Source organism: Calypte anna, chromosome Z (genome assembly GCF_003957555.1).
Source record: "Calypte anna isolate BGI_N300 chromosome Z, bCalAnn1_v1.p, whole genome shotgun sequence".
NCBI lineage: Eukaryota > Metazoa > Chordata > Aves > Apodiformes > Trochilidae > Calypte > Calypte anna.
The window spans coordinates 10,460,850-10,487,261 of NC_044274.1; the positions used below are offsets into that span (position 1 = coordinate 10,460,850).

The 26,412-nt window shown below is 51.3% G+C and overlaps 1 protein-coding gene across 2 annotated transcripts in view; it reads left to right on the forward strand.

The window, feature by feature from the left end:
* Nucleotides 1-26,412, forward strand: part of CNTFR (ciliary neurotrophic factor receptor) — a 192,150-nt gene that overhangs the window by 142,685 nt on the left and 23,053 nt on the right. For both annotated transcript variants that reach the window (XM_030467803.1, XM_030467804.1), the window contains exon 5: nt 25,714-25,831. In XM_030467803.1, coding sequence (XP_030323663.1) covers nt 25,714-25,831 — 118 coding nt within the window. The remainder of the gene's footprint in view (nt 1-25,713; nt 25,832-26,412) is intronic.

A 26,412-nucleotide genomic window follows, 5' to 3' on the forward strand; every position in this document is an offset into this window, starting at 1 on the left:
GTGGATCTGAATGTGCCTCTGCAATGAGTGGATCCTGGCACGGAGGCTCTCCAGCTTTTGTAGACACACCTATGGCTCCTGATTGCTTTCTTAATGCTCAGTCCTCCAGTGTTGGATTTGTCTCTGCTCACTGCCTTTGGTCTTCAGGGAGTATCCTTTCCATCCATGCTTGACTTCCCTGAGACACCAGGCAGGTACAGCTGTCCTCTAAAAATGTTCTTTGGCCTCATCTGCTTCTTTCCCCCTTCCCTCCACTGAAACCCAGGGACCTGGACTCCAGTGCCATGCTGGGGACACAGAACAGCCTCTGTCACTTCCCAGTCCCCTCCCTGCAAGCTTCCCACTCCAGCTCGGTGAAAAGCAGGAGGCTCAGAGCCTGTCACAGTTTAACACTGGCCCGGCAATTAAACCGAAACAGACGCTCTCTATTAATCTCTCTCTCCTTGATAAAGAAAGGAGAGAGAATAAGGGAGAGAGACTGATGGGTTGGAAACTAAACTACACAACTTTAATGAACAGTAATGATAAATAGGAAAAATTACTAAATATATACAAATATACAGGAAAATGGATACCACATTCCTCCCCCCTCTTCCCCAATAACTCTCACGTCACCACCGAGGCTGTAGGGCAGCCCTGGGAAAGTCCAGGCTGGACTCCTGGAGTCGGCAGCAGTTGGGAACCGGAGGCAGGAACACACAGATATGGGCTGGCATGGATCAGGAGCACAGGCAGATGAACAGACAGGATCCTTCCAGGATGCCAGGTGAAGGAAGGGAAGCAGGAAATCCGGAAAAGATCTGGCTCGGCCCTCGTGATGCCTCAAATTATACTGAGTATGACGTATATGGGATGGAATACTCTGTTTGGTCAATTCTGGCATCTATCTTGTCTGTTCCTCCCTAAAGGAGGGCTCTGGTGGGACCTCTGTATCCTCCTGGACGGTAAAATGTTTTCCTCAGAGCTGAGCAGTGTCCTTGGCTCTGCATACCAGTCTCTAGCAGTAACTATAAACATCAAGTGTTATCAATCCTAAAAGCACACACTGTCTGAGAAACTTAGCTAAAAGCAAAAGTACAAAACAGAAAATCACCTTTATCCTGGCCCAAACCAGGACAGAGCCTAAATGAAAAGAGACAAGTAGAAACTAAGGCACATGCTGGGGAACAATATTCAAAAGCCACATAACTGGGCTTAGAGACCAGACTGGTGGTTCAGTGTCCTCCTCACCTTACCTGGCTTCCCAACTGGGGTGTGCAGGGTTGTCACCAGCCTGCAGCCCACCCCAGGGGAGCAGCACACTCTGACCACACAGGACTGGGTGGCCTCTGCATCACACTGTGAAGCAGGGCAGCTCACAGCCAGCAGGCACAGAAGCATCACAGGCAGGACAATGCCACAGCCTCCACCATCTAGCCCTTCCTCCCATCCCTCCTCCACCTCCTCCTGCTGACTGGCCAAGCTATCCAGAGCTGGCTTAGCTGTCTGGAATGTGGGTTTACTCTGCTTCTCTTCTCCTCCCTGCAGCATCTACTGCAGGGTCAGCAGCTGGGGGACAGAGCTGTGAAACTTAGGGAGGGAGGAAGTTCCCATACCTAGAGCTTACCTACCACATCAGACATAAGTGGTGAAGTAAGTTCCAAAATGAGATCCCTGTACTTCTCCTCAAGAAGAGGGAGTTGCTGGCCCCAGGGCCACTCGTGCCATTCACATGAATGTAAAGTTGGTGGAAAATGCTGCTGGCTTGGGGACTGTATGAGAGCACCGGGCTTCTCCTTGATGTGAGTGCTGGTGGTGACAAGTGGCTTTGATAAAGTAGGCCTGCCTTGCTGGAGCCATGTAAGCACACCAACAATACTCCCATCACCCTCAGAGACTCAGGAGGGAAAACACCACTCGGGTTTTTATCCAGCAAGGAAGTGTTCATGGGTGTAGTTTTTGCCATAGCAGCACAGCTAGCAGTGGCATGGGGGAGCTGCTGCATCAGCCTGCAGAGGATGCTGAGGGTTTTGTTCAGAAGTGAAAAAGAGTAGTGGGCTTTTTCACAGGCATTAAAGGGCTCACAAAACTGCCGTGACACATAGTGCAGGAATCATTTTGCTGCATTCCCTTTCCTTGCTTCCCTGTCTCCAGGCAATTGGTGGATCAGAGGCAAACCTTGGTGATGATTCTCACTTGGGGAGAGCAGAGCAGCTGCCTAGTGCTGGTGATGGTGTGAGTTCTGTGCTGCCCTGCACCTCCAGGGCTCAATTATGATGAAAAAAAAAAAAACAAACCCTGAAACAAAATTGCAGAGAGCACAGATTATCCCTCCTGCAGGAGGGTGCCAGGATGGAGATGGCCCAAACTCTAAGTTTGTATTGGGACAAGCTGTCCAAAAAGACAGTTCTGGGGATTTCAGAGCTAAGCTTGAGCCAGCTCTATGGCATGCTGTGAATGTCTGATGAAGAGGCAATTTCACCTCTTTGCAGATTGGTCCCAGGATATCATGGGAGGAGTAATTTGAGAAGGACCTTGGAAAAACATGGAAAGTGCAAAAGGATGCAAAGGAGGTGGGGGGGGTGCTGTAAGGGGACAGATTTAAAATAGTCTGTTCAGTGACTTCAAAAGGAGCTGGAATGTTGCCCTGGCTCCTGTTGGTAATTACCTCAAAGAGGAGAAGATACTGGGTACTGAACCAGCAAGCAAAGACATAACCAGAGCCAATGACAGGAAGCAGAGCACAGACATGTTGAAATTAGAAATGAGGGTCATATTTTTAATAGAAAAAATGATTAAGCATTGGAACAAACTGCCAAAAGCAGCAGCAGCTCCTCTGCCACTTGTTATCTGCCGAGCAAGGCTGGCTGCCTCTCTAAATGATGATTCAGTCAAACAGGAGTTATTGGGCTCAGTAGAGGGGTAACAGAGGGATGTAATGGCCTGTGCAAGGCAGGAGGTCAGGTGAGATGAACTAATTTTCTCCTGTGGCCTTCAAGTCATTGAGTCAAGGAAGGGGCATATCCCTCCCTTGCAGACTGTTCCATTCACTGGATAAAATGTGACTCAGGTGCCTGGTGGTGCAGAGCAGACGTGCAGGGACAAATCTGCAGCACAGCAGGCTGTGGGGCACTCAGAGGATCCTGTGTGTCCCCAGATAGGAGGGGACTGACCCTTGCCCCTTGCATCTTCTGTGATACCTGGTGTTCGTACCTGGCCCGAAAGGCAGTGGGAGGGTGGGGTTTGTAAGAAATAAAATGAGGGAGGGGAGGAATGACAGAGTGGTCCTCACTGGGTCTACACTGAGCTAGGCCAAACCTGTGCAGGGATGCTGTGGGACAGTGATGGGATGGGGACAATGGTGGCTTTTCAGTGTCTCATCCAGCCATCCTCCCTCTCCAGTGCAGGGAGGTAAAGCAAGGTGCTGGGAGGCAGCTGTGAATGCTTACCCTGGAGCAAAGTGTGTGGGAAGGGGCTGGTGGGCAGCAGCACTGCAGAGTTGAGGAGGAACACAGCTCCTCACCTTGCTCTGTGCCAGTTCCCTCATGCCTCAGCGCTGGGTGCACCCTGCTCCTGGCCAAGAGAAGCCAAGGGGTGACACAGCACTGGAAGTGCCTGCAAGGCACGGGGAAAGCAAGAATGAAAAAAATGGCACAAAAGCAAAACGGACCAAAATTGAATGAGGTGGCTCAGGGCTGAAGAAAGAGAAGGGAGACAGGAAAGAGAGACATTACCCTGAAAGAGAAAGTGCCTGCCACCAGCCTCTGAAGGAGGAGATTGACAGGGGAGCCATCTGGAGATAATATGCCACAGAACAGTGGTGGGGAGCTCCCTGCAAACCTCTGCCTCCAGCCTGCAGACAGGAGCTTGGCACAGAGCACCAGAAGCACTTACCTCCCTTAATGGCCAGGCAGAAACACCCAGGCCACCCCATTAGGAGCCGCACCCCAACTCCCCAACTTTCCCCCGGCGAGCTGACACGAAGTGCCCCGCCAGCCCTGGTGAGGCCACGCCACGGGGCTGGAAACTCCTCCTCCAGCCCTTCTGACCCAGTGTAAGGCAGGCCCTGAGGGTGCAGAGGGACAGCACGCTGGTTTGGGGTGAGCCTGGGTTAGTTTGTCTCTTTTTGAAGATGTCGGATCCCTCCCTTGAGCAATGCATCACTCAGGGGATGTCATGCACCCTGCAGGTCGTGGTACCGTGTTCTCGTCTGAAGGTGCTAAGGTTGCACGGGGAGGGCTTCCCAGGAAGAATTTGTGGGCTGGGGTAGCATATGGACGATGGTGGGCTTCCAACTGAGCTGGAGATGGGGGGTTTCAGGCTGGTGTTGCTCATTGGCAAAGCAGCATTCAGTGCCCTGGGCTCTCCACCCTGCTTGCAGCAGGCATGGAGGAGCTGGTACATGGGGGGCAGCCTCGTAAATGGGACTCAGCCCCAAGTGCCCAGCTATTGCTGGGCAGGTTTTCCCCATGAAGGGAGCTAACCCTGTCTGCATGCCTGAGCTGCTGCCAGATGCAATCCAGGGTGCGTATCGGCAGGAGGAGCTGGCTCTCTTGTTGCTTGGAGGGTGCCAAGTCCCGTCCACCTACTGCTCCAGCAGCAGCACTCCCTGCTTTGCATGAAAGAGGCTCTTTGATTGCTGACATCTGTAGACAATCAGATAAGGATTAGAGTTATTCCTTTCGGCATAAATGGTATTTCTAATCTCATAATACCTTAATATTGTTCTCACCAGGATGTGGCCAGAGCTAATCCCTGCAAGTTTGTTCTGGCAAATTTTAGGGAAGCCTGAGAGATGCAGGAGGAAGGGTTGGTTGCCTTCCCTCTCTTCACCCCCTCTATGCCTCCAAGGCATGGAGCAGGTATGGAAGAGCCAGTGAAGCAGCAGTTCATCCTGCTTGCTGGAGGATGCTCATGCTGAGATGGAGGTGTCTGATGAGCCTTTTCTCTGCTGCTGCAGAGGTTCTGCCCTGATGAGTATTCCCACATGCATCCCTACCCTGTTTTTTTCTCTTGCCTGAGCAGCTCTGTGGCACTGGCAGCAGGCTTCAGCCTGTTTTTGCCATGTGGCTACTTTCTGGAAGCTAAGGCTGATCAGGCCTGAGGAGCAGCTTGGGGCCTCTGTGTGCTGGAGATGTGCAGTGAGGGCAGCATCCTACTGCTGTGGGGCTGCAAAAGCCAAGGTTCCCAGGCAGGTGCACATGGTAGGTGCTTTTTGAGAACCCTCGAACCAGGGTTGGACTAGATGATCTCCAGAGGTCCCTTCCAACCAGTTACATTCTGTGATTCTGTGACCCTGGGCTTCACTTGGCCCTAATTTTGCATCCTCCTCCACCTAAAGTGGGGACAACCACTTGGGTCGCTTCTTACCTCCTGTCCTGATGTTGGTGGATAGTGATGTGCTTCTCACCACAGCCTTCCCTCCTGGCCACCTTGCAGGTGAGCAGAAAGTTAGAGAATTAAATGCTGGGGTTCAAGATGTTGCTCGTTTTTTGGTTTTTTTTTTTAATATGATGAAGTTTTAATGCAAATGAATGCAGAGGCCTCCAAAAGGAAAAAGCAATGGATGCTCAACCTCCCATTTAAAAACACCAGAAAGAAAAAAAAAAAAAAACAACCTCCTGTTGTTGTCCCATTTCCATTGGGAGCAAACAAGCTGCAAAACCTCCATAAATGTGTGAAACCCTTTGGCATAGCCAGATCCTTGGTGTTCACAGGGGCAAGGTGTGGAGAGGATGGCTTGCTCCTTCCCTGTTTGGGTGACTCCTTAGCTGCAAAGAGACACCGACTGTGGGTGTGCTGGGGAGGGGATGGGTCAGGTAGGTGGGTAAGCAAAGTCCCTGGGCATCCTGGGACTGGCATGAGTGCAGTGCTGCCAGGACAGAGCAGGGGTTTTCCAAGCTCTGAGGCACGAGTTGGGAGTTGGAGAGGGATAGATGTGACCACTGGCACTGGAACCAGGTGCTGCTGCACCTTGCTATTCTTTAATGGTGCTTTCCACCTTTCTGGGATCTTTCTCCCTGCAGGATTGCCACCATTCTGCCCCAAATTTGGCCTTACCCTATGCCAAATTCTTGGCAGAGAGGCCCTGAATGTATGTTGACTTCCCAGCCTGGCCTGGAGGAAAGCTTCAGCACCAAGCTTCCCCAGCATACTGAAAGATGCCTTAGAGCATCTTATATGTGGTGGGAGTGCAGCAGCAGCACCTCCTGGCCTCTGTTGACCTCCAGAAGTGAATTGCATCTGTCTTATCTCCATCCCTGCATAGAATCCAGTCTCTGTCTCTTAAAGCTTTTTCACACCAGCCCTTTTTTCTCCTCGGGGCTGGGATAACATCTCTGTACACAGCCGAAGGCCCTTCTGGCTCCACAGTAATCACCCAGAGCTGCAGCAGGAAAAGCAGATAATTAAATTCAGGCCCTCAACTTCTCCCCCAGCAAGCAGATGTAGTGAGATGGCAGTCCTGCAGAGACTTTCCTTGGGGCAAGGGGCTGAAATTTCAGTCTTGATCTTCCCTGTAGCAACTGCCAGTACGTGGCTATTGAGCCAGGGACCTGCTCCCCCCCATCCGACCATGCCTTGCTGGCTTATCATTTCCAATCCTAACAGAAACAAAACTGCTGCTGCTTAATGCTTCATTACAGGCTGTTATGTGTCTCCTGCACTGCCCAAGAGAGCAGCAAGGAGGGTTCTGACTCTATTTAATAACTGTTTCATGGTTCCTAATTGACAGATAAAAATGCTACTAACTTGGTTTCATCGAACATAATCCATGGGCAGGAGCGTGTGCCCTTCTGGAGCCTGGGCAGCAGCACGAGTTTTGATCCATTATTTTCACATGGGAAATCCATAACATGCTGATCTGCCATTGCAGTGATGTGTGTTTATGGCTCACTTTATCCTCTGTTGGTTTTGGCTTTTACAACCCTGGGGGGGGGATTTGGGAAGAGCATATCTGGGGCAGAGGTAGAAGGTGAGATGGTGGCTGGTACATTTTTTCAGGAGGCTGTTCCCACAAGGGCATGCAGCATCCCCAGATGATCCCCTTTGCAGCACATCCCCATGGGGCTCCATCTCTGCTGCCTTGAGTGCCAGGCCTCACAATTGCAGGTCCCCAGCCTCGTGACTGTCACGCTGTGGCTGTCTGGCTGAGCCACAATTGTACCCAGGAAAAATCCACCAAGCCTTTTAGCACTTGGCAGGAAACAGCTCACACTTGCTCAGGTGGAACAGGGTTGGTTTTCTTCTTGTAAATCAGATGTCAGGAAACCAAGGTGTGTGTCTGTGCACTGCTTGGTAAGAAGGAGCACATCGTGCCTGGGGGTTTCCCCTGCTCCTTTTTCCTGCTGCAGGTAACCAGACTTCTTCCATGCTCAGCACTGAGAAATGCCAGACCAAGCAATGTCTGCTCTTGGGATGCACAAGCAATTCCATGGCCTAAAATGGAGGGGCAGAATGTGCAAATAGGAATGAAGAGTGTTGCAGGGGTGGGATTCAGAAGCCACATACTGGACCTGAAACCTGCTATTCAATGCAGATACCTGGAGATTTACTTTATCAGTTCTCACCTGGGACATGCATTTGAAAGAAGTCTTTGGAAATAAGATTTTTCAGGGCTTTATCTGCCCATCACTGTAACTGGAAACTTAAAAACCAGCTGGGAATCTCTCGGGTGTTGTTGACCAACAGGGGAGTTGAATTACACCCAAGGCAGAAGTGTCAGCATGGCTTAGACAGAGGTGGAGATGCAAAGGAAAAGAAGTGTTGAGAGCTCATAGCTCTGTGCAGAGCAAAGCAAATCTGACCCATTGCTGAAGGCATCCTGGGAAGATCAGAGGATATAAGTAGTGAGCACTTCAGGGGTAACATGGAAGATGTTGATTTAACTAAAAATCACCATAATGAAAGCTCTAACAGGATCCTGTGAGTCACTTGGAGGGGGGAGGCAGCGGGCCTCCATTGCTGTCTGAAACTCTCCAGCAAATACAATGCTGGAGAGAGACACTGCTCATACTCCTTAGTGGTCAGGGACAGGGGCACAGGGGGTGCACCAGGGATGCCTGACGAGCATCACTGCAGAGAGGTCAGAGGTTCAGCCTGCCATGACCCTCAAGGGTGAGCTGGACATTAGCAGCACTGCTAGGAGCCACAGTGGCAGGAGATGGATATCCATGATCTCAGACAGTCCAGGGGCCGGATGGAGATTAGATTCCCATGGTGTGAGTCAGCTGCATTCCTTCCACAGGGTCAGCAAACTCCTCCAGGCTTCAGTGGCCTCAGCTGTCTCCATCCTCAACACTTGCAGTGATTAACTGCACTGAGGATGCTCGGTGTGAGTGGACAAAGCAAAGTCTAAGGCTCTCCAGCCACTCTGGACAGCTTCAGCTGGTCATCTGTGGGAAGGGAGAGCAATCTTTTGGCCATAGCATGAGCACCTTTTTCAGTGGGGTAAAGTTTCAGTGATAAAATGCCGTCAGAAATCTCTACAGACAGTTAATCCATCGCTATGGATTTGCTATTAGTGGATCCGGCAGGCCCGTGCAGTTCCCTGTCTCCGGCTGTAACTCTGGTGCCGTGGTACAGCCACCTGCAACACCAACTGCTCCCGTCACGTTATGGTGTTGTGCCATGCCATCAGCAAATGGAGACATGATGCAAGATAATAGCCAAGCTCAAAAAACGAGTCTCAGTATGTAACAGAAGGGTTTCTCCACTCGAGGGATTTTTCTGCTTGTAGTTTTTGGTTTGTGCGTTTCTCTAAATGAGATTTTCCTCCCTATCATTGCCCTTCCATGTGAAACAGGTGTTCTGCAGAGGAAACCTCCCATGCCCTTCATCTTTCACACTAAATGTGATGGGCAGACCGTCTGCAGGACCTGCAGCACAGTCAGCATTGGAGATACCAAAGTAGTTTCTCATTACAAGGCCTCTGGCACTGAGTGCCCTCCTGCTCAAGGGAATTTAAACCACCTTTTGTAGCTCCCTCATTGAGGACACGGCTTCCCTGGGGCCAGACAGCAGTCTGGTACTTGTGTCCAGCAACGTGTGTCATATGCTAGGCTCAAGCCAGTGCACCCGTGCATTACAGTGAGGGAATGGAGACAGCAGTTCATCCTGCATCCTTCTCACTGGGTTAACTCTGGAGAGTTACAGACCTGGTTGGCATCTCTGAGGACCAGAGAAGGTGCGAAAACCCACCTGCTTAATATAGCTGCAAATTTTGACACAGCTGGGAGTGGGAACATTCTGGGATCTGTGGCCAGCATGTTGTGGAGGTTTTCTGTGGCATCCCAGCCTCTGCTTGCACTCAGGCTCAGCACAGTTATTTATGTTTAAAATCCTCAGATGCGTGAGAGTTCTTTTTTTCAAATCTTCATGAGACCTTCTTGCAGACGTGGAGTTCCCTGTGCAGTGCTGCCAATGCTTCACAGCCTTCCAGCAGTGCCCCAGTGCTCTGCACCCTTCGCAGGGTGCACAAATTTAACATGGGAAATGTCAAATGGGGCACAACACTAACAAAGATGCTGCACAAGCAGACAAAATCCATCTGTCTGGGGCTGCACAAGGCCTGCTATCAGTGAGTCTCAGACAGCTGTACCATGAGCCTGGGATCAGGCAGCATCCATAGCAGAGTGGGATATTTTCAGCTCTCTGGCAGGCCAGTTTGCAGTGCTGGGATACTCCACAGCCACAACATTAGGGCTCAGATTTCTGCTAACCCACCTCATTGCTTCTCTTAATCTCCTAGAAAAAAAACCCCAAAAACTAAAAACCAACAATAACAAAAATTAAAAGGAACAAATTTTAAAACAACAAACAAACAAAAACCACAGCAAAAAAACTAAACCAAACCAAAATAACATTGGCTCCTATGACCAGCTTCTTGCCTGAAATTAAGTGACTAACTCCTAACCACTGGTGATCCCAGAGAGAGGGTAACAGAGAATAAAACTGCAGCTGTAGAGCTGTGACTGAACCAGCAGCCTGGTCCCCAAACACTGTGAGGTGACTGACTCCAGTCCTCATGGCATGGGCAGAGATAAATGTGTGCATCCTATGAGATACCCCTCTGATGTGGGATGTGAGGGAGATGGGGACTGCTGCCGTGACTTGCCCTGCTGCATGGCCACTGTCAGAGCACTGCCCTGAATGGGTTCCCCTTTGAAGGGCAGCAGATCTGCTAAGGAAGCATCCAGCCTCAATTTAAATGCTTTCAATGGCAGGGAATCCACTGCAGCCTTTGCCATGCTCTCTCAGGGTTTAATAATCCATGTGTCAAGAATGCTCACCTGCTTTCTTGATTAAATCAGTGTGGCTCTGGTTGTGTCTGCCTGGGTTCACACTGGCAGGGGAAGGATGGGGATGGTTGAGTCAAGAGCCACAGCCACCATGGCTTTGCACATTGTGCCCATCCTGAGTGACAAGGGCATTTTAGAGGCATCATGTTTGCAAAGTGAATGTGTTTTCTAACACATCGGCTGCACTCCCTGCACAGCCTTGAAAACCCTATGAACAGTCATGTATCCCATTTAGTAGGAAGATTTGAATGCCAGCTGGTGGTTTGCTCTCCTTATTTGCCTTTCTGTCCCCCTTGAACACAGTAGGACCAGAGGGAGCCTTTTTGGACCAGCCACATCCCTTACAGGTGTTTAAAGGCAGACAAAGGCAATCAGCCCTTTCAAGAGGTGAATCCATGCAGCTCTCCATGGCCTTCCAGCAAAGCCTCACTCCCTGGGCTTGGTTCCCATCAGGTTTTGCTGATCCCACTGCCATCCCTCCTGACTCTGGTCTAGGGGAGGGCAGGGTCTGCCCCACATGCCTCCATTACTAGGGGAAGGCAGGTAGAGGAGGTAAACAAGCACTAGCTTGTGTTTTCTTGAGCAGAACCAGGTTCTGGGCCAAAGCAGTGGCATTTTGTTAACAGCCACATGGGGAAAGGTCTCTGCAGCCACAGGCAGCCCTGGGCAGGTCCCAGTGATTGCCCAGGCATGACCCCTATAGGGACACCATTAGCATCCCCCCCTGTATAGCACTGGTATGGAAGTGTATGCCTCTGGATTATGAACAGTGCAGGGTTTCTAATGGCTTTGTTATCCCAATAGCCACCTGGAAACTGCTCCAGCACTGGCTTGGCCCCACGCATTAATGCACAGGAGCTGAGCCTATGACTCTCTAAATCCTGCTGTGTTTCATGCCTTGAGAGTCATCCTGCACCTTGGGAGGGTTTTGGCTGTGCTGGAGCCAACATCCCCACTTGGGTATAAACCCCAAGCAATTCAGGCAGAGCCTTCCTCCCATCTACAGCTCTGTGGGATTTCAGGTGTGTTTTCTTACTGGGATCTATTGGTAGATTTACTTTTAATAGCACATAGGTGATGTGCAGTGGGATAGACCACTCTGGCCCCACATTATAAATCTCAGGAAAAAAAAATAAATTAAGAAATGGCACAGAGCCAGGAGGGTGGGGGGTGAAAAAAAACAGAAGGAAGAGACCATTTTCCCAGACCCAAAGCAGGCAGGGGTGGGGAACAGGAAAAGTACAGTCGTAGAACTCACTGGAGCAGAGTGTGCAGTTGTTTATACTGGAAATGAGTTTCTGTTTATTGCAAGCTATGGTGGGGAGACCACAAAGTGAACGTAAAACAAAATGGGAAGGGTGTGGGGAAAGCCAGGGGAGGGGGAGTGGGTGCCTTTGACAAACTCCAGAAGTCATGTCCAGTAATAAATCAAGCCTTGAATACAGGACCCAGAACATCTGCTTGGGCTGCAGGGAAGCAGGCGGGTGAGGAGGGCTCTCCCAGCACTACCTGGGGCTGGGTCAGGGTCCGTGAGCTTGGACAGCTCAGCCACCCATGGGTGCTGGGCATGATGGTGCTCACATGCAGGCAGAGGTGGACTGAGCACCTTGGTTCTCTGGGACACGTGGGGAGATGCATGCAGGGCTGAGAGATTTAGAAGACGTCCCCAGTCTGCATCTCCACCCTTCACTGATCATCCCTTGTCTGCTTCACACTCCCATGGCCCTGGCTGAAAGGTGGCACAGGATGCTTTTATCCCATTTATAATTTCTGCCAAGATCTGCAACAAGTGCCACATAGGACAGCAACTCTTGCAACATGTCAGAGCCAGGGCATGACATAGGTGCCACCAGGCAGGGAGGTCACCTGCCCTCTCCCGGGGCAGCAGGAATTATTGTGTTAATGGGTCTGTTGGTGAAATCAGGGACAAATCTCCTGATAACCCTGAAGGGGCCAGCATCTCATCCATTCTTCATACAGGCTTTGAATGTATTAAGTGTTAAGAATTTTGGTTTGACATCTGAATCCATCTGCATTGTTTTGAGAAGCCCTTGCAGATTATTGCTCCAGACTAACCTTTCATATCTAATCTATTGCTGTGGGCTTAGTGCATCAGAAGGGGTGATGGGCGTTTGTTTTGCACATTTAAGCATCCCCCTCCTCTTCTTCCTTTTTTTTTCCCTTTCCTCAGAAAATGTATCCTATTAACCGCTGCAGATGACACAACATGTGCCAATACATTTGTAACCCATTTGGCTCACAGTGAGGGCTGCACTGCAGCTACAGACTTCCCCAAGGGTCCAAGTAAAGTATTGGGATGGGAAGGAGAAACAAAGACTGCGCATCTGCTCTCCATGTCCTTGCCCATTTTTTGTCTTTTTGGCCCATATAAGTGCAGAAACCAGGAGAGACAGCCACCAAGATGTGTGTCTGTCTTCTGACCTCAGTCAGAAGTCATTTGTGTATCATTATCCCAAGCTGTGGCTGAGCTGCTCTGCCGTAAAGCCATGGGTGCATTTAAGGGAACCACTCTCCAAAAACGCCTGTGAAAAACTTCCTGGGCATGAGTCAGGTACCAAGCTGTGCCTCCAGCATCTCCCTTTTGCAGACAAATCCCACATCTTCCTGTGCTTAATCATGAGCAAGTTCAGCCCCATCTCACTTCTGGAAAGGTCAGAAAGTTTGGCAGCATCATGGCACTTGAGCGTCAGCACACTGAAACATCTGTGTGTGTCTAGGGGAAACACTTCTGTGTTGCTGGAGGCATTTGCAGTGCACGTAGCAGAACTGTGCTCCTGGTCTCTGAAAGGGCAGTGGGGTTCATGTGAACCAGGCCCCTGCAGTATTCTTCTGCTGCTGGCACAGTCTGGACCATGGAGCTTGCTCTTCTCCTGCAGTTTTGTGCACACTACTTCAGAGAGGATGAAAAAATCTTTCAGTGACTCTAATAATGTTTCTCTCCAAAGCTGTAGAATATTTCCCCCTTTTCTCCTGAAATCATGCTTCAGATCTGCTGAAATCCTATCAAATACCCCCTGAACTACCCTGGAGCCCTTGTGATGATTTATTGAGAGTCCAGGACTTCTTCACCATAGAGGTGGTGAGAAAGGGGAAGAAAGAGCAGCCCAGGGCTTGCCTACCGAACTCCTAGAACTGGCACTGAGCCTCTTGCAGAGACCACAACCCAGCCAGGAATAAGGCCATTGATGGGTTATCTGGATACTGTGCCCTCTTCTTCCCTCTGACTCAAGTGTTTTGAGAGGCTCCTTCTTTGCTGGGCAGTGTATCTGCATGCACAGTGCAGTGCCTTCCCCGAAAATGCAGCAATCATCTGTGCCCAGTGACTGTCCTGGCATCATGCTATCCTCTCCCTGCCCAAAAGAGATTTGGGGAGCACTGGGGGACAGCTCAGTCCCTAGCTCTGGTGCTTGGCATTTGCCAGAGGGTTGCCTTCCCAAGGGGAGCTCTGTGCTGGAGGTTCCCACCAGTCCTATCAGGAAATAATTAAAATACATAACAGTATTTTCTATAAGAATAGCTGCTTGTTATTTGTGCTTTGTTGGAAGGAAATCAGAGGATGTGTGAGAAGCTGCTGTGCTTCATGAGGTGGGACAGGATGTGCTGAGCATCCAGGTTATTGGTGCCTAGGCAGGGCAAGCAATGATACTGCTCTTGACACTGATCTGGTGCTGATGCACTCAGGAAAATTGTGTTCACTTCTTTGGGTTTTGTTATTAAAAGGCCACTGAGAAATTACAGAGAGCCCAGAGGAAAATTGATTAAAGGATCAGAAGATAGTGTATGACCTAAAGGGGAGATTAAGGGAATTTAGTGAGGTGCTCACTGCAGAGTGGAGATGGGGGGGGGGGGAAACAAGGAGGGCAGAAAATGAAAATAACTTTGCAAACATTTTACAGGTGATAATTAGAGGGGTGCAAATGGCCACTTTGAGAAGGTTTGTGCTTCACAGTTCATTCAGCAAATTGTGAGTTCTCACATGGGTGGGAAGGGGCACCCTGAGCTGCTCAAACTATATGATCTCCCCAGGCCCTGGACTTGAGGAGCATCCCACAGGGTTTGCTCACTGCCACCTGTGGGGACTTAAGCATTGAGCCAGGGGTTGAGGAAGATGAATGTTATTTTCATAAAGCAAAGAGGGTTTTTTAAGCTCCATTTCTTTACAGATGGGCTGAATAATGGGACCTCCCATGAAGTCGGCTGAGTTAAAGATGCAGCTATTACTTCCAACTCTGGAGTTGTGTAACTTACATCCCAAGGACATCATTGCCCTAAAATTAGAATGAGGCCGGGGCCCAATTCAAGCCTGAGGATAAGAAAAAGACACCCATAAAGAGAACAGTGGTGTCAGTCAGGGGTGTTAGATGAGCTGGTATCTCATCCCACCCTTCCAGAAGTGCCATAGTCTTCTGGGTTTTACCTTCTTAAAGCACACTCTTTGGGTGAGCTGCAGAGACTCGTGCTCTGAAGTTGGGCCCCTTCCTGCCTACACCCTATGGGACCAGCAGCACAGGGGAGGATTTAGACTTCAGCTGAGGTCTCTCTTGCTGTTAGAATCACAGAATCAATGTAAGGGGTTGGAAGTGACCTCCAAAGATTGAGTCCAACCCTCCTGCCAGAGCAGGCTCACTTAATGTAGGTAACACAGGAACACATACAGGCAGGTTTTCAATGTCTTCAGAGAAGGAGACTCCAGAACCTCACTGGGGAGCCTGTTCCAGTGCTCTGTCACCCTCACAGTGAAAAAGCTTTTCCTTTTATTTACACAGAGCTTCCCGTGCTCCAGCTTGCACTCATTACCCCTTGTCCTGTCATTGGACATCATTGAGAAGAGCCTGGCTCACTTCCCTAATGGGTATTTTCTCATAGCCAGAGAGCTGGCAGCTAAGGACTGGAGAGGAGACCTCATTTTCTGGGACAAATTGAACATCTTCCCTCATGCATGTCATTAGTGAGCTATCATTATCCCTAGGCATCCTGAAGAGCACCAGCAACCAAAGCCACTGCCGAGGGTGTCTGTCTCATCCCCATCTCCAACAGAGTCAGTGATTTTCCAAGATATATTATGCAGAAGCATGTGTGGGATGGGCCAGGTGGCTTTACTAGAGATGATGAGGAGCTTGGCCTCTGAGCAGGAACTCACATGGATTCAGGGTAGGAACAGCAGAGAAATAAGCTCTATGAGGCTCCTTCTGGTCCTGTGTCAGTTCTCTACAACCAACTCTGGCATCTCTCAGGGGACCTCACACAATTTTCACAAAGTGCCTGCAACTGGTTTCCCTACAGGACTGTGCCAGTGGCATAAAGCTGGGCAAAGCCACCAGCACTGCAGTGGCCAGAGCTCTCATACATGAAGGGCTGCATGGTCCCTGGGACTGAGGGGCAGGCACAGGCTGCAGATCAGCCCCACAGGGCTCTCCAGGAGAGCAGCAGTGCAGGGCAGAAGGGCAGAAGATGGTGTGGATTGGTTACCAGGGTATGTTGACTCTGCCTGAGCAAACCTGCATACAATCTGGATGGCCAAGCACTTGAGAATGAGCAGGGGGTTCTGGTGCCTGTTCAAGACACCCTTTGGGCAGGAGGTGTTGGGGGGTACCTGCACACTTTCAGATCCCCTGTTCTGAAATCTGAATCCCAGGTGGAGCAGCCACTTGTATGCTGGGCACTGTGGGCTCTGCCTTGTAACGGGATGGGAGCACAGCCTGCAGCATTTCCTCTACTAAACCATGGGGGTAAAGAGTAGACAGTGGTTTTTCCTAAGTGTTGAAGGAAAGGAGCTTTTCCTGCAAAAGCCAGCACCAGTGGAAGAAGAAAGTGAATGGGAGGTATGTCTGGTTAGTAACAGAATCACAGCATCACAGAATGTTAAATGTTAGAAGGGACCTCTGGAGATCACCTGGTCCAGCCCCTCTGCCAGAACAGGTTCACCTAGAGCAGGCTGCACAGGATCACATCCAGGCTGGTTTGGAATGTCTCCAGAGACAGAGACTCCACCACCTCTCTGACCAGCCTGTCCCAGTGCCCTGCTACATCACAGTAAAGATGTTCTTCTTTAGCTTTCAGTTGAACCTCCTTGTTCCGATTATGATGAGTGATCCTTCTCCTGTCACTGGACACAACTGAAAAGAGTCTGGTCCCATCCTCCTGACAGCCTCTCTATAGATATTTATATGCATTGGTGAGATTCTCCCTCAGTCTCCTCTTCTCCTGGATGAACAGACCCAACCTCCCTCAGCCTTTCCTCAGGTGTCAGATACTCCATCCCCTAATCATCTTAGTGGCTCTGTGCTAGACTCTTTCCAGTAGTTCCTTGTCCTTCGTGAGCTGGGGAGCACAGAATTGGATGCAGTGTTCTGGAGGTGGCCTCAGCAAGGCAGAGTAGATGGGGAGGACAGCCTCTCTTAAACCGCTTGCCACAATCTTCTTGATGCAGCCCAGGGAGCCATTCTTGGCCAGAAGGGCACATCACTGGCTTATGGTCAGCCAGTTGTCCACCAGGTCCTTTCTGTCAGAGATGCTTCCTAGCAGCTCAGCCCCTAACCTGTACCAGTGCATGGGGTTGTTCCTCACTAGGTGCAGTACCCTACACTTGCCCTTGTTGTACCTCATGGGGTTTCTCTCTGCCTAATTTTCCAACCTCTCCAGGTCAAACCACTCCTATCACCTCCTCCTCCTGCCAAAGAAGGAGAAGTCCAAAAATACCCCTTTCTGTACTCCAGAGAGCCAGAAATCACTTACTTCTCCCTCTCCATTCCCCATAGGGCAAGGGACCCCTGTGTCTCAAGTGACCCATCATAAGGGTAGCATGGATAGCAGTGAGGAGAGGAGCAGAACAGTGCGGGGGATGTATCCAGCCTGGATACAAGGCATTTTTGGAGAGCTGCTGGTTGTTAGAGGCAGCTCACACTCCCCCAGTGGGAGTGATAGCTGGTAATATTCCTGGCTAGCTTGTTGCTCGGTACATGACAAAGTGCTTGTAGCTTCCCTCCAGAGGCTCTTCCTGGATAAATACACGGTTTCCAGTTCTGGTGGGACAGCTTTACTGAGGATACACTGCTGCTGATGGTCCCAGTTGTGTCTGAGTGCACCTGGCATTCTCCATGTCTTCTCCATCTGGAAAGGCTGGGCGAGTGAATTGTTTTCTTGCAGCCTTTAAATAAGGTGATGAAGGGGGCAGGGGCATTGCATGGGGTAGATGATGCAAACAGTTTTGTGCCTGAAAAAAGAGGGAGGTGAGGTTGCTGAGGCTCCTGCTACAAATTCCACAGGCATGGAGACAAGGAGCTGTCCATGGAACAGATCCTCACATTCCCCAATACCTGCTGGGGAGCCCTCAGCATCACCCCACATGTCCCTGCACAGCTGAGCCAGGGAAGGCACTGTCCTGCCCTCATAGCAGACAGGCATGTGCCCTCTCTCTCCTGCTGGCTGCTTTTCCAGCTGAATTCCTGAAGGTGATTTCCAGGGCTCTGCACAGATTTGGACTCCGGGGCTGTATGTAGCCCACAGCTTGTGTGGGCTGATGCCAGGCATAGTAGAAAACAGTGCTTCAGAGCAATTTGGGGTTGTTCTGATTAAGCCTTTTGCCCAGGGGAAACAAGGGAGTCAGCTAGTTCTCTCTGGAGACTGAGGTTGCCCTGTGTTCTTGCATGTACTGTCCACAAGCTCCTTGGGTAGAGGAGCAGGTGCTGGGCGGACCCATGTGGATGCAAGGAAGCATTTTCCCCCTGTATTACCTTGGCATGGTGCATCCAGCACCACTTTCAGGAGAGGGGTCCCCTGGAAGCAGAAACTATTTTAGCAGGGACCCCACGCAATCCATGCCCCACATCCTTCCCGGACATTTTAGAGGCATTGTGCTCAGCATCTGGGGGGAAGCTGTGGGGGCATCAAGCTTTACTCCCCAGGTCTCAGTGCTTGGAAAGCCCCAGGGCTCACTGTCAAGGCAAAGAGCACATCAGCCCCTTGTTTTCCCGACAGGAGCTGCAGCCCCTTCCCCACCAGCTGGGCACTGCAGCCTGGTACCTCGGGATGCTCCAGCCCCAAGCTGTGGGCAGCGATGCACTCTCTGTCCCTGTAGCCTCCCTTATCTTGGTTTGCAGTCACCTTCCCCGGGGAGCTGCACATTCTCTTACCCCAAACTGCTCTTCAGGTCTCCAGGAGCTGGATGGAGGCCCAGCACGCTTGATCCCAGAGCAGCTAGGAAGGAGGTTTGGTCATTACTGCCCGAGGCTATGTGTGAACCGGTGACCTGGCTCTGAAACAGTTTATGTTACATGCAAATCCCTTCGCAGAGGTGTTGGGGGAGGAAAGCCGGCCTCGCCGTGAACTCCCCGGGCTGGAGAGCAAACCCCCAGTGCTTTTAAAAGGGCTTCCCGTGCCTGTGGCTCCCGCCGTGTCCATCCTGGCTGGTGTGCCCCTCCCCGTGTGCCGCTCCCAGCACGGCGAGTCCCGGACTCGCTCCAGGGCTGGCCCTGCTACTGTTATACACAAAACAATAATCAGCTGCCGTAACGAGGACGTGGAGTAGCTGAGCTGGCTTCCCTGCTGTTGTGCCGGCTCCAAGTAGAAACAGCTGCACTCGGTTTGGTTGAATGTTTTATTTACTCCCAATTATCCCAGATAACGGGTTTGCTTTCTTTTTGTTCAATATTTAATACTGTTTTGGAGCGAGGCTGCTCTTGGGTTTGCAGTGTGGGGGGGTGGGGAGGTTAAGAGGGACTCTGTTATGGTGGGGTCCTGAGTGAAGCACCCACCATCCCTAACAGCGTTGTGGGTCCCAGCCCAGCATCCCAGCCCACGGGGACACCTGCAGGATCACAGTTGGGTTTGGGATGCCAATGTGCAAGGGGGGATCTCCAAGGAGCTGCGTGGGCATTGTCCTGGGGCAGCACTGCTGGGGGGTGTCTGCAAGGGGATCTGCTGTGAATGCAGGATGCTTCACCCACCTAAATCAGCTTCCAGCAGCATCCCACACCTTGGCGATCATCTCTGGAGAGGGCTGCCATGCCAGTTGGCCACTCCACCCCATGCTACAGTTGTCCAGAGCTCCTTTCCTCTTGCTCTTTCCTCTCACTGTTTAATCAGGCTTGCTAATTTTTTTAAGGCTTGAGAGCTGTCAGGTTTGAAGAGCATCTCTGCTGTACCGTGAGTAGCGTAGTGCAGACTGGAGCCAGCTCTGGTGAGCCTGTTACCATGCTGTCCTGTGGTTAGGCAGCTTTTAGGGCTAGGATCTTGCACCACAGGGCTCTGAGCTCTCTCTTTTCTGTAAGTAATTCCTCATCCAAAAATTTACAGCACTGCCTCTCAACACACACACTGTATTTTCTGCACGGGAAATGAGAAAATCCATAGCTTGGTTTATGAGCCCTAATCAGTGCAAAATAAGGCCTTTAAGAAATTTATCTTTTGCTGAGTCCACTTTTTTCTTAGGATCCTTGTGGGGAATAAATGCATGCTCTTTGAGGCTGGGGAGCTGGCAGCAGGACTGGGGGACAGCTGCAGGTCTCCCTGTCCCCTTCCAGGAGCTCCCAGTGAGAGACTGCAGCATGAGGGTGTTGAGCCTGGGCTAGGTGCTGGCTGAATGTGGCTGTCTCTGGTGTTCATCTGGGATGGCTCATGCTCCAGAAGGATAAGTTTTCACTGTCTAATTTCAGGTGAGAGGAACGTCCCCCTAAAAATGTTAATTGCTAAGGTTAGGGTGGCTTAGACTGACTGAAAGTGAGCTAAACCCTGTCCCCTGTTGCTTGTTCCAGTTCTATTAGCAAGCCACTGAGGGACAAGCCCATCTTGCCCTGAGTCCCTGCATCCCTCAGCTCTCCAAGTCTCTCTCACATGAAAGTTCCTGCATTTTTTTAAGAACTTTCTTAATGCTTTTTGAAGAAGTGGTGCTTATGAATGTAATGTTCCAAATGAACCACAATGGAGGGGAGTGTCACCTGCCTCTGTACCACCCTGATGCTGTCCTCTGCAACCCTCCTCATCTTCACTCTTATCCAAGAACACCCTGGAGAAGGAGTAGCAGTGCAAAATCAGAGCTTCACCTCCATCCTTTTCTCCAGCAGCAAAACACAGCTGCATCCCAGTATCTGGAGTGATGGAAGGGACTGACCCCAGCCTCAGCTGTGCTGCACTCCATCACAGGTGGTACATGGCAGGCAGATGCTCCCCTGGTCCACTGGGCAGTATAAATATGATTTATTCATATAAATCATCATTTTCTTTACTGTGCCCTACCAGCCTGCTGTAAACAGACAATTCCAGAAAAGCACTAGGTAACTAGTGCATGGTGCTTGCAGCTAGTGTGCCCATAACAAAGCACCTGGCTGTGTGCCTGCACAGATGTGTGGGGTTAGGATGCTCTTGTGCCCATGTGCCTGCATGCTTGGCACTAGCACCTCACACCCAGTGGGTCCCCTCTGTGCCCTCCAGCCTCTGCAGCTTTGCTTTCTGTCTCTTGGTTGCCTTTTGGCTTATTGGCACATACCCACTGCCTGCAAGGTCATGGCTGTGATGTGCAAAATTCATCAGGTAAAGAGGACATTTTAGGCACAGGCAAGAGGTGAGACAGTGATCATGGGTACTGGGAAGAGTCAGGGATGCTAATGGTGGGAGTCTGGTGGCCAAACAGCCTAGGTGCTGGGGTTGTCAGCAAGGACCATGGACTGTGTGTAGTTCTATCGCAAGCACACTGCTCTCATGGACCCTGGATGCTCTGCTGACCCTAAATTGGGATGATGAGTTATGCAGGTGATCCCACAGGCACACTGTAGGGTCAGTAAGCCCCAACAATCCTGAATGTGCTCTGAGTGGACCAGGAGAAATACCTCCTACAGAAGTGCTTGAGCGTCTTCTTAAAACTTTTATTGGTACTACTTCTTGTATTCCTCCACCTGTGGAGCAAGTCATCTTCAGTACATTCCGCCCTCAGCAGGAGAGGAAAATTATAACTGATCCATTTCAGAAACCTCTAAAATGACCTAAAATAACTTTTCTATATATAAAAATGCCACAATTTTAATATCCATTATCTCATGACCTAGCACGGCTAGGAAAAGCTACTGTAGATCATTTTTAGTGTTATCTAAAATGGATTGGTCACACTTTTCCCCTGCACAGTGGGACTCAGGGTACAAGGACAACTAGGCTTTGAGATGGGGAGAAGGAAAAAAAATCTGTGTCTGCATCCAGAGCTGTTTCATCCTTGAGGAGCACTTGTGCTCACCTCGGTCAAGCAACAGCTATTTCCAACAATCCAGAGAGACAGTGGTCAAATGGATGCAAAGCTTGTGGAATCATGTGATGGGAAAGCCCACCTCATCCCTGCCACCAGTCCTCTGTGGAGTCTGCAGAGATGATGATCCTGTCAGTGGCTGCTGCAGCTCCGAATTTTGCTGGAGCATCACACACCCTGCAAGCAGCGTGCCCAAGTGGGATGTGCCTGGCCTTGGCTCAGCCCTTTTATCCTCTTGCCCTGAGCTTTTGCATCCAGGCCATTTGCAGCCTGAACCACTGGGAAGCTGCCACAGCTGGGCATTAAAGACACTGGGTTTGCAGAGAGGACATCAGCAGAGTGTGTGGGAGAAGTGGCTTCCTGCCATGCGAGAGGTTAATAGACAGATTAGAGAGGGCAGGCTCTGTTTGCAGAAAAAGGAAAGGATCTCTGCCTTCACAGAGTTCAGCAGCTGCATGAGGCGACAGGGAAGTAAATATTTGCCAGGATTAGGGAGGCTGCATGCAGGAGCATGGAGAGAAGTGCCTGTGCTGGGGCAACATGTTCCTCGGGCTGGTTTTGGCATCTTGCAAGTTCTGAGAGCTGGACATGGGCTGAGGGAGAGGGGGGAGGCTGGGCAGGACACCCACACCCAGAGGCACTGCCCGAAGCCCTAGAGCAGAAAAAGCCTTTAATGCTCCCTTGATGGCCTTGTTTTCCTCCGCTGCCTTTCTTGCTCTCTCTGTCGGCCGGACCGGCTGGCCCACCTCCAAAGACAGCATTACTGAGCGCCAGATCGATTGGAGCCTGCAATTTTATTTTCTCTCTTTAAGAGCCTTTGATGGGCAGGATGAGCTGTGCTGGTGAGTGCCTTTCCTGGGAGAGGAGGGGAGAGGAACGAGGTTGCAAGCCACCGTCTCCCATAGGAAAATGGGGACTCTACCATGATACTGGAGAAGACACTGTGGCTGAGTGGGCATGGACAGCCCTCCCAACTCACCATGGCAGCTGAGAAGGGGCTTGCAGCCCTGTCCCCTGTGGCCTGGTGGCCATGGTCACTGTCACCCTCATGGTGTCATGGTCACAGCCCTGTGTGGCATGTTGCACTGGCCCTGCACTCTCCCATGGGGTGATTCTGCATGGCTTTTCCATGACTTTCTGCCCACCAGGGTGGGAAGTGTGGTCGTTTTCTGACATCCCTGTGGCTCTGGAAATGCTGTCTCTTCGGAGAGATGGGGGTGATAGGAGCGTCCCCATGAGACACCTTGTTCCTGCCCTGAAAGGGAGGGCAAAGTCTGGGCCAAGACAGGCTGCATACAGCAACATCCCTTCAGCTGCAGCAAGGGCAGCAGGGTGTCAGAGATAAAAGGGTAATTTTGTCCCCCCTTCCCCTGGCTCTCCTTTTACCTCTGGCTTGCTAAAAGGCACCAGAGGATATAAGATGGAAGATGCTGTGGGCACAGAGCCTAGGAGCTAGATTTGGAGCTCTGATCATGGAGCGAAGGCCAGAATTGTCGAGGCGTTGAAACTTGTGAAAATGGGCCATCTTCAAAGGCTGCTGCAGAGTGAGGATGGAAGTGGGAGGCAGTTTGGGCTGCCCCGTTTCCCCGGGCAAAGCAAACCTGGAGCCATGAGCCCGCTCCAGCCAGTTCAGCAGAGGAATTAGCATAGATCACCAGGAGCCGGATCCAGTGTGATCAAAGAGACAACGGAGAGATGTCTCAATGCTCTGATGGACTAATTGCAGCTCAGCACTAGCGCAGCGCCTGGGGGTGTACAGGTAGGGCAGAGCCTCCTCGTCGGGCAGGGACCGTGCAGGATTTTGGGGATGCTCACTGAAGCCTCGTCTGGCTCCTGGTGTCGTGCAGCTGAGCGCAAGCAGCAAGAGGGCAAGAGGCTCACGGCAGCATCCCCATCCTCCCCTTCTCCCCTCCCCGCAGTATTTCCAGCCCCAGCCCGGCTTGCCGGGTGCCAGGCGGGTGCTGTTAGCCCACACTGCCACCACGCGGCCGCTCGGACCCCAAAGGCGGTCCCTAAATCCCTTGCACCCCTACACCCTTCCCAAACACCTCCCGGGTGCCCCCGAGCCTTGTGTGGTCATCCTCCCCCCAGTCCCTCTGGCCCCTGTGAAGGGCGATGTTGCCCAGCGTTGATCCCCGCCTCTCCCTGGGGGCAGCTGTGAGGCAGGGAAGGGGTTAAGGAGCCGTCGAGCAGGAGGATGAGGATGGAGCTGCAGCAAGGATCAGGCCTTTGCCTCTGGCCTTGCGATTAGGCACTCTGTTTGGCTGCAGAGGGTCTGCTTGAATAATTTAGCTGGGAGGCTCATTAACCAGGCTCTGGCCTTCGTCTGCCAGCTGAAGGCTGAAATAGCTATTAGGAGGAACACACCTTGGTACCAGCACAGCCTCCCCTCCCAGCCATCCCCCTCCTTCTTCCTTGCTCCCACTGCCCTTGGCTCTCTTCCCATCTGTTTGCTCCCTCTCCAGCCCTGCCCCAGAGCTGCCAGTGTTTCATGCAAGCTCTGAGCCTCAGTTTCCCTTCCACGTTCTTCAGCATAGTACTGTAGCTGGAGCCTGTGGCATCCCCCCAGAAACCTTTTCGAGCAAAACCTGTTGTAATTTTCTGGCCATGGGCTCTGCTGTGCATCACAAATCCAGGATCCCACATACCCACCCTGTCAGTCCATGCATATGGCAAAACATTTGGGTTGTCTCTCTCAGCAATGCGTGGTCAGGCTGGGGTTTCCCACCAGGGCCCTGCTGTACCCCTGGGCACCCCTTACAGTCGAGCAGGTGAAGGCCGTGCCCAAGCGTGTTACCCACCCAAGGCCTGGGCTACATGTGAGCAGACCTCCAGGAGACCATCATCCCTGCAAGGCTGCATGCCCATCAGGGATTTGCACAGAAATGGCTGCAAATGGGTTGTCCCATTTTGCATTGGTGTTTTGGCATCCTCTGGCGCTGCTGGCTTCACTGGTGCACACTTATCCAAATCGTTGCATTCTTTACTTTTCTAGCATGGCACACAGAGGAGTGATAGGTTGGTGCATGCCTTCCTGCACCAGCATCAGTATGGGCTGCTCCACAGCAAGGTGTGGTGCACGCATGGTGCTGTGGGACTTGTGATTTACCCTTGCAGCCCTCAGTAGGAGTTTCCCAGCCTGGAGATGCTCCCTGAACTCTTGCTTCCTGGTTACATCTCATTTTTGTTAATGTGACTGAGTAGGGTTCATGCCTCAGCAGCAAGGAGGAGAGGAGTGAGCTGTGTGAGGGGAGTGCCACCAGGACCATGGTGAAGTGAGGAGCAGAGAAGTTTGCACTGAGGCTGACAGGTTCTAAGACCTCTGCCTGGAGAGAGGAGTGTGTGCTGGGATATCCCAGGTGTGTCTGTGGGAATGAGGACATGAAGGAAGGGAAAGAGGGACCACAGCAGGTTAAAGCAGCCTTTCTGAGTGAACCCTGGTGCACATCCACCCCAGGAAATGTATTTAATGGCAAAGTGCCGTTCTGAGGTGCTGCAGAAAGTTAGAGCCAAACTCTGCTAAATGCAAAGGTCCTGATATCAAGAGGAGTTGACTCTGGTGTCAGTTCAGATAAGATGGCCAGATTTAGGCTGCTTCCCTCTGAATGCTGCCATCCCATTTCCAGAGCCTCTCTGTCTCCTGGGAGGCAGGGCCCTGGGGTGGGATGCTTTATCCTGCTGCTGAAAGTGTTAATGCCACCATTCTTCCTCCAGAGCTGAATTTGCTCTGCTGATTTCAGGTTGTTCCTCCTCATCTTGTCATAAGTGGTCCTTCTTTCTCCCTTTAAGGGTCTCGGGTCTTTTGGGGGAACATCTCTCAACAAGAAGTTTAAGACTCCCCAGGGCAGGCAGAGAAAGCCATTATGGCTGTTGGCTTAGTGGGGTCACTTAGCAGCACCTCCTCCCACCAGCAATGTCTCTGTAGTAGCCTTGATGACAAATTCCCTGTTTCCTGCCAACATCTTCTGCCACAATTTCTCACATTAGGACTGGTGAGTTGCTAAGGGAGAAGGTTTGATGAAGGACCTCATGAGGAGACACAGGACCAAGGCCCCAGAGGAGCCCCATCTGATAAACTCTGAGATGGCAGCAGCTGAGAGTGGTGGGACATCCCCCTGGTTCAGAACTTGGTGACAAGTTCTCTTCTCAGTGGATAATTAATTGTTCTTTCTTCTTCCCTGGCAGCCCCCCCAAAGGAGCCACTGCTGATGTGCCGGTCCAACAACTACCCAAAGGGTTTCTACTGCAGCTGGCACCTGTCCACTCCTACCTACATCCCCAACTCATTCAACATCTCTGTCATGTAAGTGATTCCCTGGCAGGGAATTGAGCAGCAAGACATTTTGTCCCTGCAGCCTGGAGCAGGTCCCAGTCAGTCTCTTCAGCAGCCCTGAAGTGTCTGAAGGGTCTGACCCTTGCTGAACATATAGGAACATATATGAACATATGTCCAAAAAATGGACCTGGGGACAATGCACCCAGGGCATACAAACTGGATGCTTGGCATTGGGAGTTTGTCCCAGGAAAGTTCCACGTTCTCCAGAGGGGGTCGAGGAAAGTCTCCAACTCCCTGATCCCCTATCCCCTAAGTCCATCCATCCTCTCTGCACCCCCTGTCCATAGTGGAGGTAGTGCCCACTGTTTTTCTGTTCATTTGGCACAGCCATGCTCCATTCTGCTGCAAATCCCTTACCTAGAACTGGGCATGGCATGGCATGGCATCATCTCCCACCCCATCCCTGAGACCTGGCACAGCTCATGGCTGGTGCCATGCCTTAGATTTTGGGAGGTTGTGTCACCAGCAGGAAGGAGTTCCTCTAAGTTCTTCTTACTGGAGGGACAGAGCCAACCCCAGCAGGGTCTCATGCTTCCCTTGGGACCAGC